Raw genomic sequence first — 16,793 nt, 5'->3', positions numbered from 1 at the left:
ATTATAAAGTGAAAAAAGCAAATAACAGTATAAAAATTATAAATAAAAACTCTCCCAAAACACACAAGTCTAGCACTCTGAGTTGAATTCATGTTTATGGAGATGCCAAAAGTAAAGGTACATTGTATTTTAAATACATCATAAGTTGTTGTTGTTGTTTTTTCAGTTTTCTTTCACTTTTTCATGATTTCTTGGAGTTCATGTCTGCAGTAAGAGTTGTCACAGCAAGACTAGTTAGGAACCAAGACCAGACCTGATACACAGCAAGCACATTATGGTTTTTTTTCAAATATTCCACTGTATGTTGTATTATATGACTAAATCTGTCAGTTTTCCTACCCTTTCATTGAAAGAACAGTCCCAACATGGGAAAAGACATACAGACCATACATGGCCTATTGGATCTGCAGCTGGGGAAGTTTCAGCAGGAAAACAGCATGTAGCTTTTATGTTATAGCTAAGGTTGATGGAAGATCATTAAATACATGAGGACTATAGTTTTAGGTGGACTGGCTGTTTCGTCCCAGTTTACCCCAAATAAACCCTAACCCTGACCCCCTCAATCTCTAATGAAGCTAATATAACATTATCTATTGGAAGGAACCTCACACACAAACCGAGAAACAACTGAAACTATACAGTCTACTGTACATATGTGGTTAATGTATAAGATAATAGTCTAACACTTCATAGTAAGTACACACAATGAAGCATTAGTTAAGCATTAACAAATACTGAAGTCATCATTTCTAAAGCATATTTCTGACATGAATCCTCATTAGTATATGGTTTAAAGTGCAACTAGAAAGGTTTTACTCATCATTAATAAGCTCATCTACAATGTGGTTAATGATTGTATTTTCATACTTAAGGATTCAGCGTTTAAAAATTTAGTATTGCATCACTTACAAACCAGTTGTGATGTCCATTTATGCTCGCACATACACTATTCAGACGTGCTAATGGTTAGTGAATATGTTAGTGGGTATTTTATATACAAACTCACGCATTTCTTTTCCAATAGATGTCCCATAAACAGTTATTAATACCGAAATTAATTATTTCAGGTAGTTATAAAGCACTTACTACTCATTGATTAAGTCTATGGTGTGATCTCATCTAAAGTGTGCACTATCTATGTCATATAAAGCATTTACAAATGAGATTTTCTGAATCTGACTCTGAATCCATAATTTGTAAAGTATGAAAATACACTCATTAAGCACATTGTAGATGAGCTTATTAATGATGAGTAAAACCTTTATGCTTACAAACCATATATTAATGAGTATTCATGTCAGAAATATGCTTTATAAATGATGAATTCAGTATTTGTTAATCCATAACTAAAGTGGTTATTAATGATGAGTAAAACATTTATAACTGTGCTTATAAACCATATACTAATGAGTATTCATGTCAGAAATATGCTTCATAAATGATGAATTCAGTATTTGTTAATGCTTAACTAATGCTGCATAGTGTGTACTTATTATGAAGTGTTACCGATAATAGGTGCAAAATCATCATCATCATCATCATCATCATCATATTTATTACACAATAAATGTTCATACTTGCAGTAAATATTTATTGCAAGGATGTAAGATTGATCATTAAATTCCAACAGCAGCAGTGATTATGTTCTTTTCTGTTGTGGATTTTGTTTACGTCACATCAAATCCATTCTTTTCAGAGTCGGTCCAGGTTCTTCATAAACTGATCAGGTAACACTCTTCTTACTCATCCCCATCTATGATATGTTTAATCTCAAATCCTTGGAACAGTAACAGCGGCACTAATGACTGCAATCATTCAACACAATGAGATATCTTTCCAGCAGTGAAGCTGTCATTCATTTTATGAAAACATTAAACACACTGTTCTCTCAGAGCCTGGCTGGTGGTCCTGGCAAACAACATCCGCAAGCTCAGCCATCTCTTGGAAGAGTCAATAATCTGTTGCATATGTTGAAGTGTCAGACTATTCTTTTTCTTTGGCTTTAAAAGGCTTTGGAAATAGATACGCAATAGACACAAAGGGGATTTATCATTATCAGTAACAAAAAAAAAACATACACTCATAGACCTTACTATCACAAATTAGAGCCTCTTCAGATGTTTGACCTAGTTTGCCTGACCCACTTGCCCACCTCATATTTTGTATGTACTTAGATCACAAGATTAATTGCCACAACACTGAGGCTCAAAGAACACACTTTTACAAAACCTGATTCTACAGCAGGGACAGGCCTTAGCTGTAACACTTGTCCTCGTCTCTATTTAACTGTGTAATAACTGAAAAATAATACATCCTAATCTCTCACTGGAACACGCCGCATGTTGCTTTTGTAACCTGTAGTGTCGGCGCATCTTTGTCAGTAGCTAAACAATGTATTTTTTACTGTATTGTGTATGTGCGCAAATAAAATGGACAAAATGAGATGAGGTTAGGTAGGCATAAGATGGGGTAATTGGGATGAATCACATAAGTGGTAAAAATGAACGAACACTGTAAGTAGAAGATAGATAATAGCGATGTGTGCCTTCAGCAGCTATGTTTGTTAAATAATAAAAACAAATTGATCATCACTGCTACTGCACTCAGACTGAGTATATGTGTGTGTACTTGGACTATACAAATGTATATGTAGTTCAAGAAGAGGTTGCATTTTGACAAAAAAAAGTTTGTATTCTATTGTGTTGTAGGTTTTTTCAGTGAGTCATTGTTAAACAATGCTACATATGTTCATACATGTGAACTACCACTATATTATATAATTAACTAAGGAAACATTTATAGCAACAGAAATAGAAGATCAAAATGGCAAATACCAGATATGATTATGTCCTTTAGCCAAATATGTACAAAAATTAGATCGGTGCTATTTTATTTACTATCTTTTAGACATTTCAGTGCAGTTTTTATTTATTACAGCTTCAACAGAGGATTTTTTTGTGGCCTTTAATTACTTTTCAGCATATTTTAATTCAAGTGGTCTGAGAAGAAACAAAACTTTTCTCCCTACTCTTGACTATGTTTACAAGGTATAATAACTCATGATAGATTGTCAAAGTAGATGGGGAACTGTGTGAACAGCAGCTTTTATTACCAATTGCTGTGTCTGATTCTGATGAACACAACTCAACTTCTTTACTCTGTGACTCCACAGCAACAGTGTCATAATTAATCATCTCCAACCTATTGCAGCTTTCAAGATAAATGTGTTTGTTGCTTTATTTTTACTCCATTGGATTCTACATTTCATAGACTCAGAAGTTCAGCTAGATTTTGTAGCAAGCATGGTTTCATTTATTAAGCACTTAAAATGTGGTAGAGTTTGGTTAAAGGTCCTATGTTTATAAAAACAAGCATCTGGTCACAGTGTATGTTAATGTTTTTGCCTAAGGAAAGTAACATGTGTGTTTGACAGTGTTCAGGAAACAATGGTGAGAAAACTCTTCCTCTGCGACAACCCTACTAAGGTTACCACCAATGCACTTTTCATGTGCAGCAACATGAAATGTTTCATAACATTTCTTCAACCTTTGGAGAAGCCTTCTTGCCACAAATCATGAGCTGCATAAGGAGCGGCTTGGTGAAGATGCAGCATTCCCTCAAAACAGACGTTTTAAATAAAGGCTTCAGTGTAACAAATGCTTTTTTTCAAGCCCGTGCAAAGCAACTGGGGCACTGACTGGGGCCAGGTCTAAGGAGAGAAAGCGAGAACAGATGATATAAGGTCCCTCTTCCTAATAATTTCAGGAATTTCATTATTTCCTTAGAAAATATTTGTCCAGAGTTTTTGGATATACACATGGGGGGTGGGGGGTCAGACGAGTTTGATGCAGAAATGAGCTAGTCAGCATTGAGTATGAGCAGCACTTCTACCGTAGGGTCAAAATCTGAATAATCTGAGTTCAATTATTCTAATGTCCTTGGACCTCACACAAAAACACAATGTGCATCACATGCTGGACTGATGTGAAGAGAAGCTTTCAGAGCAAACACAGACAGCTTCGTGATGAGTTGGAGAAAAAAAAAAAGCTCTTTGTTGTTCATACATTTATGTGCATGTGGATAAAGTTTGTCATGCACTTTTGTCTAAAGAGCATATTAATGATGTTGTACTGGATTTGATCAGGCCTGTTCTCACTTCCGACTGTCACTTTCTGCCACTTGGTTATGAGGCTTTGGCATCAGTTTCCAACACCCAGGGTACACCATAGCATGAGCACAGGCCACCAGATAGAAGTCAAGGTTGCATCCCTAAACCTAAGCAAACCATACTCATGGCATTGTCCAGACATCTGCTGGACGAGCCGAACTTGATGGAAAATGCCATCACATCAGTGGTGTAGTCCAGGGTATACGGTGGTGTACTGCATATACCTACTTATTTTTCAGTCAGCATTGCGTAAACCGACTTCTAAATCTCCCCTGATGCACACCAGTCAGTAGTATCTGCGAGCCAAATTGCCCGTGTTTTCCCCTAGGATGGTGAAGCCACGACCCACCCTACCCTGCCTCTAACTGGCTAGTACTCAGTACCTTCACTGATTAGACTGGTTAATTTTAGGCATGAGGAGTGATGAGCCCATCAGAGGCAGAACAGGGCGGGTCACGCCGTGGAAAATGTTGTTAACTCAACGCTAGCCACATCTGGAACCTGATTGGACACCTCAGGTGCCAGTGCCACCCCAGATGATTGACAGGTCAATGTACGTCTCATTGAAAGATATGTGATTATTGGAAATGCGAACAAGATAGGTGGAATAAATGTCTTTCAAATGAATGGTACATATCAAGAGAACCTACTTTCATGGGATACATAATTCTGAGGTAAGTTTTAAAGTGGTTTCAGAATGAGTCACTGTTTTAAACTACTGGCCATATGACTGCACATTTAGAGAAGAGATGTTGTCGCCAATAGTTCAACTATGCAAGTAGGCTAATGCTATGAAAGTCAAGTTATCCTATGTTTGCCTCATGCTGAATATCTGTGACATTCATGCAGCTGCTTGTGCGACCAGTAATACCTACAAACTGTTTCTGATCAAGTCATGATAATTTTATGATAGTGAGCAAATACTACTGATGGATTTTTGGGTATACTAAATAGAGTAATCTTATATGTCACTGTTTCTAGTACTGTGTTTTTCTGGACTACTGCTAAAAAAAAAAAAAAAAAAGCAAAATTGAGAGCATAACCACTTCTCCAGGGACCACTACACCACATCAAAATAATATAACCGCCCCACATATTGAAAGAGTGTGCTTTATGGGTTATACTAGTGTTGCATCAGGAATTACAAATAATGTGTTGTAGTTGTGATGATGCTTGTCTTTTAGTCCCTATATATCTTACACAAACCCCATTTACCATGAACATAGTGTTCACTGTTGCTCTTTCTCTCTCACATCCATTCCCCCATTCCTTTCTCTTGCTTCTCATCATGCTTTTTTTTTTTTTTTTTTTTTTTTTGAAGAGATGAGCCACTTGGGAAAGACAAGATTTTCCATGCATTTAACCATTCTTCTTTTTAGACATGTCCTGGGAAAAAATTAAAAAATAAAATGGAAAGGGAAAAAAATAGAGGGGAAGTTAAATGTACGGTTTGTGAAGCAAAACAAGCTTCACTGAATTCAAGCATCACTGGTGAGAATCTGTTGTATGGTGATCCAGGGGTGTGCAAAACAGCTCAAACTGCCATGTTAATGCTTTTATATCTGATACATATTAAATGAGGGGTTATGACTTCATTCATTTACATCCATATATAACTCATATAAGCCCATAAATATGCTTTGCATACATATGTCTAGGGCAGTGCAGTGTGAAAGCTGGGGTGAGGCCCAGCAATGGCCAAGATCACTTTTAAAATTGGAGGGGGCCCTCAGCCTCCTTGTCATCGTGTCAGTCAACACCACAGCCCTTACACCCATCATTCATCTCCACCTTTATTACTTTATTACCATACTTGCTTGCTGCTTTTTGATCCTGCAGCTTGCTCTTCAGATTCCCCCCCCTTTTGGATAAAATGACGACTCACAGATACTTCCACCACTGTTATGAGATGACGTTTTCGTAACTTGGAATTAAAGGAATAAAGGCAATACCTTACAAAATTTAATTTCCTGTGTCTACCTATATAATATGTGTGTCCTTTCTCTTCCATTTGTCTCTGTTCTCGAGACTGTCCTTCGCTGTCCTCTTCTTTGTTTCCTGTCCTCTCACATTCATCCACACCTAAAGATCATCTGCCACCTACACTTTCAACTCCATAATTGCACAATCTATTCCATCCATTCTCATCAACTCATTTTATACCATGATCAATCTTGGTCTGTGATATGATCTATTTGTCAGAGGGATAGTAGAGCTGTCCACATTTTCATACTCAGTTAAATTCATTATAATGGCCAAAATACCAGCAAATGTTACAAAGTGCAGTGCATTATTAGTTGTTTGCAATTTTATTTGAGACAGTTTATAACAGTTCTTTAGCATCTGTCCTCACTGAAAGCATTCTGGGTTAGGGTTAGGGTTAGGGTTAGGGTTAGGGTTAAGGTTAGGGTTGGTCTAACCCTAACCCTGATGCAATGGTGCAAAAAACAATGTTGTAGTATAAAAGCATTTTTGGGTTTTAGAAAACTCCAGTGGACTGAATTACACTGCAGCAGATTCAGTAGTTGGTGGAAAGAGCAGCTGTCACAGATAGATGTCCATTTAAGAAAATGTGGATTAATGTACATGATATACCAGATATGGGTTCTTCGACGCATTGTCAAAACATTGCAAAAACTCCAGTCAAAAGAGTTTTAGTTAAATAACTTCAAAAAGCCATCACAGACAGCACAGAAAACATGTTATAGTTTGGTTGTAACTCATCTACATTGATTCAGTTTGTGGATTGTGATTCTACAGCAATGGTCTTTGGGTTAGAGATAACCCAGCTATAAACCCCTTTCATCCCTGTGTTCCACTTCTTTAGAGTGTGGCATTTAATAAGCTGTTTCTCATCTGTTATGGCCTGGTCTTTGCAAGCAACCAGAAGAAAATCAGAAATTATACAACTGTCAGATAGGCAGTAGGGCTGGGCTAATGCTCCCTACAAGTCCACACTTCTAGGTGGAGACCCGTCTTTGGTCCCTTCATTGATTTGAACCATAGTCTCCGAGCAAAGACGTTATTAACTGAATGTTATAGAGTGTCATATTTTTAAGCCACCTATTATCCCTGCATATACCTGGTGGCCTACATATCCTTCCGTAATAGTCCATCTCCCTCCAAGGCCTTCTGCCAAACTAGACTAACTGTGCAGAAGGCCTTCTTTCAGCCCCCTAAAGAGCACAGGTGAAACCTTGACAACAGGTGCTTTTATAAGTGTGCTATGGCTTTAAAGAGGAAGTGCAGAGTCCTGGTATTTACACCCAAGCACTCCATTATGTTTTATGGTATGGGGGCTTAAGGTTTAGACGACCAACTGTAAAACACCCAAGTCAAGGGCCCTGAAGATTAGCTCCCCACACTGAGGTATAATACAGCAGGGAGAGAGTAAAGGAAACAGGGCAGTCCATCTATTAACCTGCCACAGTTAGAGGTATTGACTTAGGAGGGGGTGAGAGGCAGAGGCTGAGGGAAAATGGATGACCTATTAGCCTTTGACAAAGCCAGGCCAGAATGTAATTTCCCCCAAAATATATAGTGTCAGAAATGGCCCCACCTCAGTTTATGTATTGATCTTGATTTAGCTTAGGAGGTCATATGAAGGAACATCATAATGCACTCATAAAGACAATTCATAGTCAGTTCTGAGATTTTGGAAATGTGTTCTCAACATAAATATTTCACTGACAGACACGGAGATCAGCTTTTCACAACTTTTTGAGTCAGGCTTTGTTCATATAATTCATTTTGGATCATTCACAGCCACAATTTGACATGTCCCTAGCTTTAGATATAAGAAAGCTTAGTCGTAAAACACACGCAGTCAGATAACATCAGATTCCACCACAGCCATAAGAAGTGTCAAAAACCAATGGCTGTGAAAACAATGCAAAATATTTCCCTCAGCCAAATGTGGAGGGAGGAAGGAGGGAGGGTGCTATTATCAATGGTATTTTCAGAGGAGAGACTGTTGCAGGACCACAAAGCTGCCTGCGTCCTGTGTAAGCCAGATTTTTGAAAACACTACACGTAAGTGGTAACAGGCGCAAACTCTGCAAAAACCTCACAACAATTGTTCCCTCGCATACACAGTACATTGTTCATCCAGAATTCCATAATTAAGGAGGAATGTCAAAATGTTTGTAGTGCAGCTCTCTGCAAGTCTCTGCAGACATACCATAATCAAAGCAAAATAAGCAACCACTTGGAGAGATTAAATCTATTTTTTTAGACAGAGAATTCTCTGTCCCTTTTGTCTCTTGCTAGTGTTCTGGCTTTCATAATCGCATCATTCAAATGCCTGCAGGACAATTTGAACATTGCAATAGCAAGCTTTTGCCAGTGGCTGATGTCTAAATGAAGTAGCTTGCCCACCAGTTGATGAATGGGCTTCTAATGATGACTGAGCTTGGAGGGATATGGTGGGAAGTGAGAGACTGAAGCAACGGCAAACCCACCTGCTTCTCCCTTCTGATGTTGTTAATTAGATGTCATTATTTAGCTATTTAGCGGCCATTTTAAACAACGGGATAGTGCCAAACAGACAGCGCTTCCAGCTTAACTGTGATTGAAAACAGCCTCATTTCCTTGATTCTTCGTATTAGAAAGACCCAAACAATCTCTCACACTAGGTATATGCACGCTTTCTTCCTTTTGCTGTCCCCCAAAACTACTGACAAACATCAGAATATTTTGGTAATTTTTGTCTCTTTTTCAAATGTGACCATAAAGACCCCCTGCGTTGCCCACAAAAATGTTTCAGTCTACTATGTGGACTTCAGTGTATCAAAAAACAAACAATCTGGCTATTGGAGGTTTGGCACAAACCTTATTACAGTGAATTCCAGGGAGTTATTCTCCTTGCCAGCTTTTACTCATCATGTACAGGCCGCAACAGAATTACCACAAAAAGAAAAATTTGCATGCATTTATGAAGGCCTCTTTATGAAGTAGCTGCATGAAACCACATAATCTGTTGCTACATGTACAGTGCACCTGAGGGTTCTGTAAATGTGGGATTCATATTCAAACTTTCTCCATTAATTTACCTGGAAAATCTTTTCAGGCACCCAAGTTGGGACCCATACCTGCTTTTCCAGGAAACATGTCTCAGTGGTTTCCTTTACAGAGCGGTATGTTTTTGAAACAGTTTCCATTGCTACAAGCAACTTTGCTGTGCAGGCCTCTTTTTTTCTGACCTTGAATTGCCCTTACACTGTGTTTAAATTAGAATGTCACTGTTTCCAAACCAACTCTCTTCTCCAATCAAGCCTGTTTAATTAGGACCACTAGGTATATGGGTATATGAGACACAGCAGAAAAGGTTGGGGGGAAAAAACGGATACAAAAATGAGCAGTCTAGGCTACGCATAAACTACCGGGAAAGTCATCCAGTTGCCTTTGTTTTGCCCTGCTTAAGTGTGGAACACTGATTGAACCAGGCCAAGGCTAGATTGGACTAGCTGCCCCCAGAGGATTTCCCAGGCCACACAGGCTGGGAGTTAAGTTACACTCTGCCTCAGCCCAAATGGTCAGGAAACAGTAGGACTAGAAATCAAAACCTCTCTTCAGGGACACATGTATGGAAAGATTTGTTGCTTGATTTACTCAAGGCATTTCAGGCCATGGTGTGGAGTCGGTTTACCAAAATTATTCAATCATGTCAACCAAAAAATGTATGAAACTAAGCAAGGAATGTTGCTGGTAAGTTAAGGCTTTTTGGTAAATTCAAGTGTTGTGTTTGTAAAACTTTTTCCAATGATGATTACAACATGTAAACCTTATGCAAAAAGTGAAGAGAATTTTCTTACTTGTGTGGAGAGGAGCGGTTGAAGCATGTCTTAGTCACATCTGTCACATTAGGGTTACAGCAGTCGCCAAGGTCATAGAAGAAGCTTTCCCAGTTACATTCAGGGTCACAGACACCGTTCCCCTGCTTGTGTTCAGGACAACGACTCCGGTGTCCAGACATGCAGTCACCGGCATCGAACCCTGTCAGTGGGTGGTTGCACTCCGGGTCGCATGAATCATCACCAACTTTGCTGATGTCACAATTAGCGAGAATTAACCGATTGCGAAGCGAGGAGTTGGTCACATTGTGAATGCTGAGCTCCCAGGTGATGTTGTATGGGCTGAAGGCATCGTTGAGCCGCTGGTGCTGCAGGCTGATCTGGTGGTCGGAGACAGTTGGCCTCTTTCGTGCATCGTCCCAAATGTTTATGACTCGATATCGCACTTTCTTGGGACGACGGAAGGTCCAAAGCTGGTTGAAGTTTTTTATAACCTCCACATTGTCACAAACAGTTTGACCACATGTTGGAGGCTCAAGTGTTATGTCCAACAACCCCTCACCATTTCCAACCCCACCACTGCCCAGATGCCCTAATCGTCCACCATTTCCTTGTTCTGGTTGGGGAAAACTCCCATCTTTTACAGTCAGCCACTTCCGGCCTGGGTGATCAAAGGTTTCACGGATGACGAGCTGAGGTATATCTTGGGGGTCCTCATGGCCCTGCATATCCCTGATAATCTGTCTCTGCCCTCGGGCCTGCCTCCAAAGCCCCACCCTTTCTACTGCCCCTCTGTAATTATGATTCAGTGCATTCCCTCCAATCATCAGTACTTTGCACTTTTTTGTCAAATGGCTGAAAACATCACCTGATTGCTCTCGACTGACACCCACTTGAGCGCCGTTGACATAGAGCGTCATGTATACGCCGTCATATGTAACCGCAACATGCACCCATTGGTTGGGTACATATCGAGTGTTGGAGTGGATGGAGGTCACTTTGTGGGCACGGTCAGTTTTAAGGGAGAAGAAGAAGCGGGGGTCACGGTTTCCATGTTCACTAACAGCCTGGATGCCAAGCAGCCAGCCTCGATCACTGGAGGCGTAGAAACATTTGTCATACAGGCCTGGGAAAGAAAGAAAGAAAGCAAGAAAGAAAGAAAGAAAGAAAGAAAGAAAGAAAGAATATTAATTCAGTATGTGAAGTAATATGAACAGTTATAAGATCAATGCACTTGTCATGATCACTTTATAATAACTTCCAGTCATAAGTCATTTATACGCCTTTATTCTGACATGAGAAAATCATTTACAAACCATTAATATGAATTTGAAATTGTTAACTTGCCAAGTTATCACAAGTGTGTTTGAAATCATCTATAAACCTTCTGTAAATCTGGAAATTATCAAATACATCATCTCTAAATGATTAATTCATAGATAATAAACATGAACAAATGAGTAAATCATTATCGAATAAACATGATCAATATATCTAATTTTGTTGATGTATCATTTATTAGTTCCAAGTGATGAGAACTGTGTAGATGGTAATCATTCTCCAAACTACTGCTACTATATCAGTTTTTAGAACTCCACTAGAAGTGGATAATTTACAAACTACTCTATACTAAAGCGGACGCTGTTCAATATGGCATCTCTGATCATTTCATTTGATTTATTGGTTCTCTTTCATGACATCTTCAAATATTAAAACTTGTACATGAATTTAAACCAAATTATGTGAAATGCATATATTGTTTTATCCAAGTATTTTTGTTGTCTTGTTTTTACAGTGTATACCTAACAATGTCAGGACATCCGCAGACCACAGGATATGTATTCCAACAGTATAATTACAAAATGAAACATTCACATGCTGATAACATTTATAGTGTTGGTACACTATAAATACACTACAACCTGATACACACACAAAAAATTATCCTTTTTTTAAGCATGCCAGTATTTTAAAAACAATCTCCACAAAACAAGTGTTATTGCATTAAATCATACAGCAAACCTATGAATGTGGATGTGGAATGACCACCTGGGGTTAAATTTTCCATTCTGATTCAGATTCTAAACCTCTAACAAAACCCAAGTATCTTCACCTTCTTTGTATATTGCCAAGAAAACAAAAAAAGTAAATTGATATAAAGTTGTGAAGAGTCGTATGACTCTTTTGCCCTCTCCTGTCCCTTGAGTTTCTCCTTTTTACTGTCCCTATTCACTTTGCTTCATTAGAGGATGAAGACAGGGAGGATGATGTTGGGGAGGAGGATGTTACTTTAGACCCATCGGCTTTACCCTTTTCCTTAAGTATGCACAATGGCAGATTGAAAATTCTTGGCAGCTTCTGGCATAAGTCAGTTGTTCCTGTCCTTGCTCAGAAAAAGGAAAAATGTCAAGTTAAGATGATACAAATGGCGGGATGCCATTGCAGAAGTAATCTGTATGAGCTCATACTTTTTATTAAGTAAATCATTAGTCTATTCTACATAGTGCTGGATGTGAGTGTTATAAAAAAGAAACTGCAGCAGATTTACTAAAAAGGTGAAGCGGCAGTGCCATGCACTTACATGTTAATCAATACAGGACAATCTGTCTTACAGTAGATAGCACTGTCGCCTCACAGGAAGAAGGTCCTGGGTTTGATTCCAGCACCAGGGACCTTTCTGTGTGGAGTTTACATGTTCTACCTGTGTTTGTGTGAGTTCTCTCCAGGTACTCCGGCTTCCTCCCACCATCCAAAGACATGCACTGATAGGTTAATTGGTCCAGCTAAAATTGCCCATAGGTGTGAATGTGAAAGTGAAAGTGATTGGTTGTCCGTCTATATGTCGGCCCTGCGGTGAACTGGCGACACGTCCAGGGTGAACCCTGCCTTTGCCCATAGGTGGCTGGGATAGGCTCCAGCACCCCTCTCAAGGATAAAGTGGTTCAGAAGATGAATGACTGACTGACAATCTGTCCTGATCAATATCTGATTCAGCTGCACAGGTTTTCAAAGCACTGGAACAATCTGTGTTTTGAAATAATACATTCACCATGTCTAATCATCTAAAAATGATCCACTGACTAAAAGTAAAGAAACATTTTGTTAGCCTCATAGCATAATTGCTTACGTCATACACTATATGGACAAAAGTATTGGGACGGATTCAGGTGTGTCTTTTCTAACGGGTCTGGGATACAAAACAATAATGACAAATGTCATAATATAGTTTTATACTGCAATGAATATCATTGCTTTGCATTAGTTAGTTTGGTTTAAATTGTTATCTTTGCTTCCAAAATGTCTCAGAAATGGTTTTTACTTAATTTCTCTCAACAGAGATTTTTTTTTTTTATCCTAGACTATGATTTTAAATGTTCTATCTCTAAATTTCTAAAACGTTTTCCATGTTCTGGCCATAAATAATAATTTTCTACCACAACTAACCATCTACTTTCTTCACATCTCACTTAGGAAGAAAAATCTCCCATTAAACTTAAAAAGGAAATATTGATGTTTATAAACAATATGGACAAACATATTGGAACACATCATGGCTACAGCTGTAAAATGTCCTGTTCATGCTGATTTTAGATACAGTCATCAATATTAATAATCAATACATTTTTCACAATATAAAACTCTATTATGACATTTGTCATTATTGTTTTATATCCCAGACTCCTGTTAGAAAAGAAACACCTGAATTCAACGTGTCCAAATACTTTTGTCCATATAGTGTATGACTTAAGCAATTGTGCTCTGAGGCTAACGATATGATACCTTACACCTGCATGTGTTATGAATGGTTTAGCTATTACATTACCAGAATGCAGGAAGCTTTGAGGATTCAAAATATGTTTGCACATCATTTACACTTTATGGTTGTAAGCACTGACTTGTTTCCTCCGAGCCTAAGGCCTAGGGAGGTGAACAGCTGTCTTCTCTGACGCACATGCAGTCAACAGCCCCTGGTCATTTGCATGTGATGCTTCACTGGGCGATGACAATTGGTTCAGAGGGTCACATTATCAGCAGGTCCCACCCACTCCGTTCAAAACCAGTCTCTGTATTGGTGTGTGAATGTTTTTAACACAGCGATCTGGATCCCCTCACTGTAAAACCATTATAAATGTTTATTCACTTCACTTATTTACTATTTATTTGAAATAGCTTGGTTGTAATTACTTTTTGTGCTTTTGATTGACTTATTTACTTACCATTTACTTACTAGTAAATAAAACTACATCAGCAAATGAAGACTTTGTAGATTTGAAGGTTTATTATTTTGTTGAAATGCCTAACATTTATTTATTTATTTTTACATATACATATATATATATTTTTGTTTTGTTTTGTTTTGTTTTGTTTTGTTTTTTTGTTTTTGTTTTTGCTTTTGTTTTTTTTTGTGTTATTTTTCACTAGTAAATAAAACGACATCAGCAAATGACTGTAGATTTGAAGCTTTACCATTTTTTTGGAATGTCTTTTGGTTTGATTATGGGATGTATTTGCTTGTTGGAACATCAAAACATTTATCTCCATCCAAAGATTTTGTATTGATGATAGAGTTGAAAACCTGCATTAAGTCTTGTCCATGACGTCTTAAAGATTCTCAATGCAGTTCAGGTCTGGACTATGTGGTGGTCAATCCATGTGTCTAAATGATGCCTCATGCTCATAAACTCTTTATAATTTCAGCCTGATTTAAAACTGGTGTTGTCATCTTGGAATATGTTTGTGTCATCAGTGAAGAAAAAAATCCACTGATGTTCAAACCTCATCATTCAGTTTATTCAGTCTCCATGTTTTATAAAATTATAAAGACCTTAAAACACACAGTAAAGGAAAGTAAAAGGAACACAAGCACATACTCACAGCAGCTTTTATGACACTGAAACACATGCAAATTCACAGCAGCCCATTTCATTGAAATAATGTCTCAAGGGTTAAAGAGTTAAAACACATTTGTGATATGATAACATATCAATTATTAATTATCTTGAAATACACTGTATATTACCATTTTGTAAAAGAAAGGTCCATCATTCATCAAGTTCTTCAAATCTGCTAAAGTGATATATTCCATTTGAGTATTTATTGGTCAATATAATGCGGTTCCCTGCATGCAAAGGGGGAGAACCCATTTAAAACATTATGGATTGTTTGGATAAGCACACTAATTTCCAATGGCTAGCTAGAAAACGTATTAATTTGATGTATCTTTTATAACTGTCCTGGAAATTGGGTTGAAGTGCATGTTTGGTTAAGGGAGACCCCATGGAAATCTCTCTGTATAGCCTTTTGGTGAACACAGAGTGCATTTAAAGTCGTTTGTGTAAATGTCCGTTGCTAGTGGGGTAGCCAGAAAAGGCTAGTTTTCTGCAAAAGCCTTGTTTTTGTAGAGGCACCAAAACACCTTTTTCCTGTTTCACTTGGACCGTGTGTGTCAGTTTCAGCATGGTAATGTGTTTTCACTTCTTAGGGGATCTCTGAATGCTAACTGTTTGTTTGTTTTGCGCTTGTTGAGGTATGTGTGCGCCGGCACACAGGTTCAGGTCTGTGCGTGTGCATGTGTACAGTATGTTTGCTAATGCATGTTCGTGACTGTGTGCACATATATCCATACAGTCCAGTCAAACTGTGCAAAGATTCCAAAGCACCTCGACATGCCTCATGAGGTCCATCTCTGTATGTGGGTGTCTGCGTGATCAAAGGTGATTGAGGGCAGAGACAGCTGGACGTTCCTCTGATTTGTGGATTTTAACCCATACAGACCAAGTGCTACTTTTGTGGCAATTCTCAAAGGAATTTTTCTCTGTATTTAACTTTTCTTATGTGACTTATCACCATTTATTGTAATATCATTCTCTTTATTTTGTGTTTTTTTCCAGTGAAAATCATGTATTTTTCTGTATTTAATTCACTGAATATGTAGATGTTCATAAAAGCTCAGTTTAAAGTTGAGGGTTATTGTATTAGAAATAGAGAAAACTGAAGAAAAAAATTACTTTTTCAGCAAAAATTTAAATAACTGAACATATACCAAGTGTCTTCATCTACAGTCATTTATCAAAGTTCAAGTTTTTTACTGGTGAATAAATGTTGTAGAAGATGACGGTGTTTCCACGTTCACTGCGGAGCATCTGAACGTCCAAATGGTTCATATCTGATGACCATGAAAAGATGAAAAATCGCATTTTACACCAATTATTTATTTGTATTAAGGCTGCAACTAACGATGATTTTCATAATTGATTAATCTGTAGGTTATTTTAGTAACTAATCGATTCATCGGATAAATACAAAACACTCAATTCTCAAAGATCGTATTTAACCCAAAGCAATATAGGCTCCAGACAAGTCACTAATGATTTCATCCCTGCAATAGCTTTGGGTTTAGTTAGCAAGCACTAGCCTAGGCTTGTTATGGCTACAGACTAACAAGCTATAGTCTTCAACCAGCTATAGGCTATCAAACTAGCGTATTAGTTCCACATTAGTCTGGTGGCCTGATAAACGGAGATGGATGAAAACATTATAATTACAAAAATAGTGTCTAACTAGGTAGCGGGTATTTGAGCCATTTTTCGTGCTTCAGTTAAAAATTCATATTTATATTTAGATTTGATTTATTATTAATATTTTATGTATATTATATGAATGTTGAGTAATAATAGCATAAGTCTTGACATCATTGTGTGATGCAATCCTATTGGCTGCTAAGATTATAAAAATGTAAAGAAAGAAAAGCGGAACCGGAAGCCTGGAGCCCAGGACCATCACAGTCTTTTGACCGTCTTGTAATTTAATTTGGAAATTCATCTTTTGTTTGT

General features: G+C 37.9%; 1 protein-coding gene across 2 annotated transcripts in view; it reads right to left on the bottom strand.

Moving 5' to 3' along the window:
• The window catches only part of pappaa (pregnancy-associated plasma protein A, pappalysin 1a), a 142,955-nt gene that overhangs the window by 114,245 nt on the left and 11,917 nt on the right, over window positions 1-16,793 (bottom strand). For both annotated transcript variants that reach the window (XM_030150515.1, XM_030150516.1), the window contains exon 2: window positions 9,982-11,086. In XM_030150515.1, coding sequence (XP_030006375.1) covers window positions 9,982-11,086 — 1,105 coding nt within the window. The remainder of the gene's footprint in view (window positions 1-9,981; window positions 11,087-16,793) is intronic.

Source organism: Sphaeramia orbicularis, chromosome 12, assembly GCF_902148855.1.
Source record: "Sphaeramia orbicularis chromosome 12, fSphaOr1.1, whole genome shotgun sequence".
NCBI classification, from domain to species: Eukaryota; Metazoa; Chordata; class Actinopteri; order Kurtiformes; family Apogonidae; genus Sphaeramia; species Sphaeramia orbicularis.
Note: the sequence above shows the minus strand (reverse complement) of the source record. Positions and strands in the feature narration are given on the sequence as shown.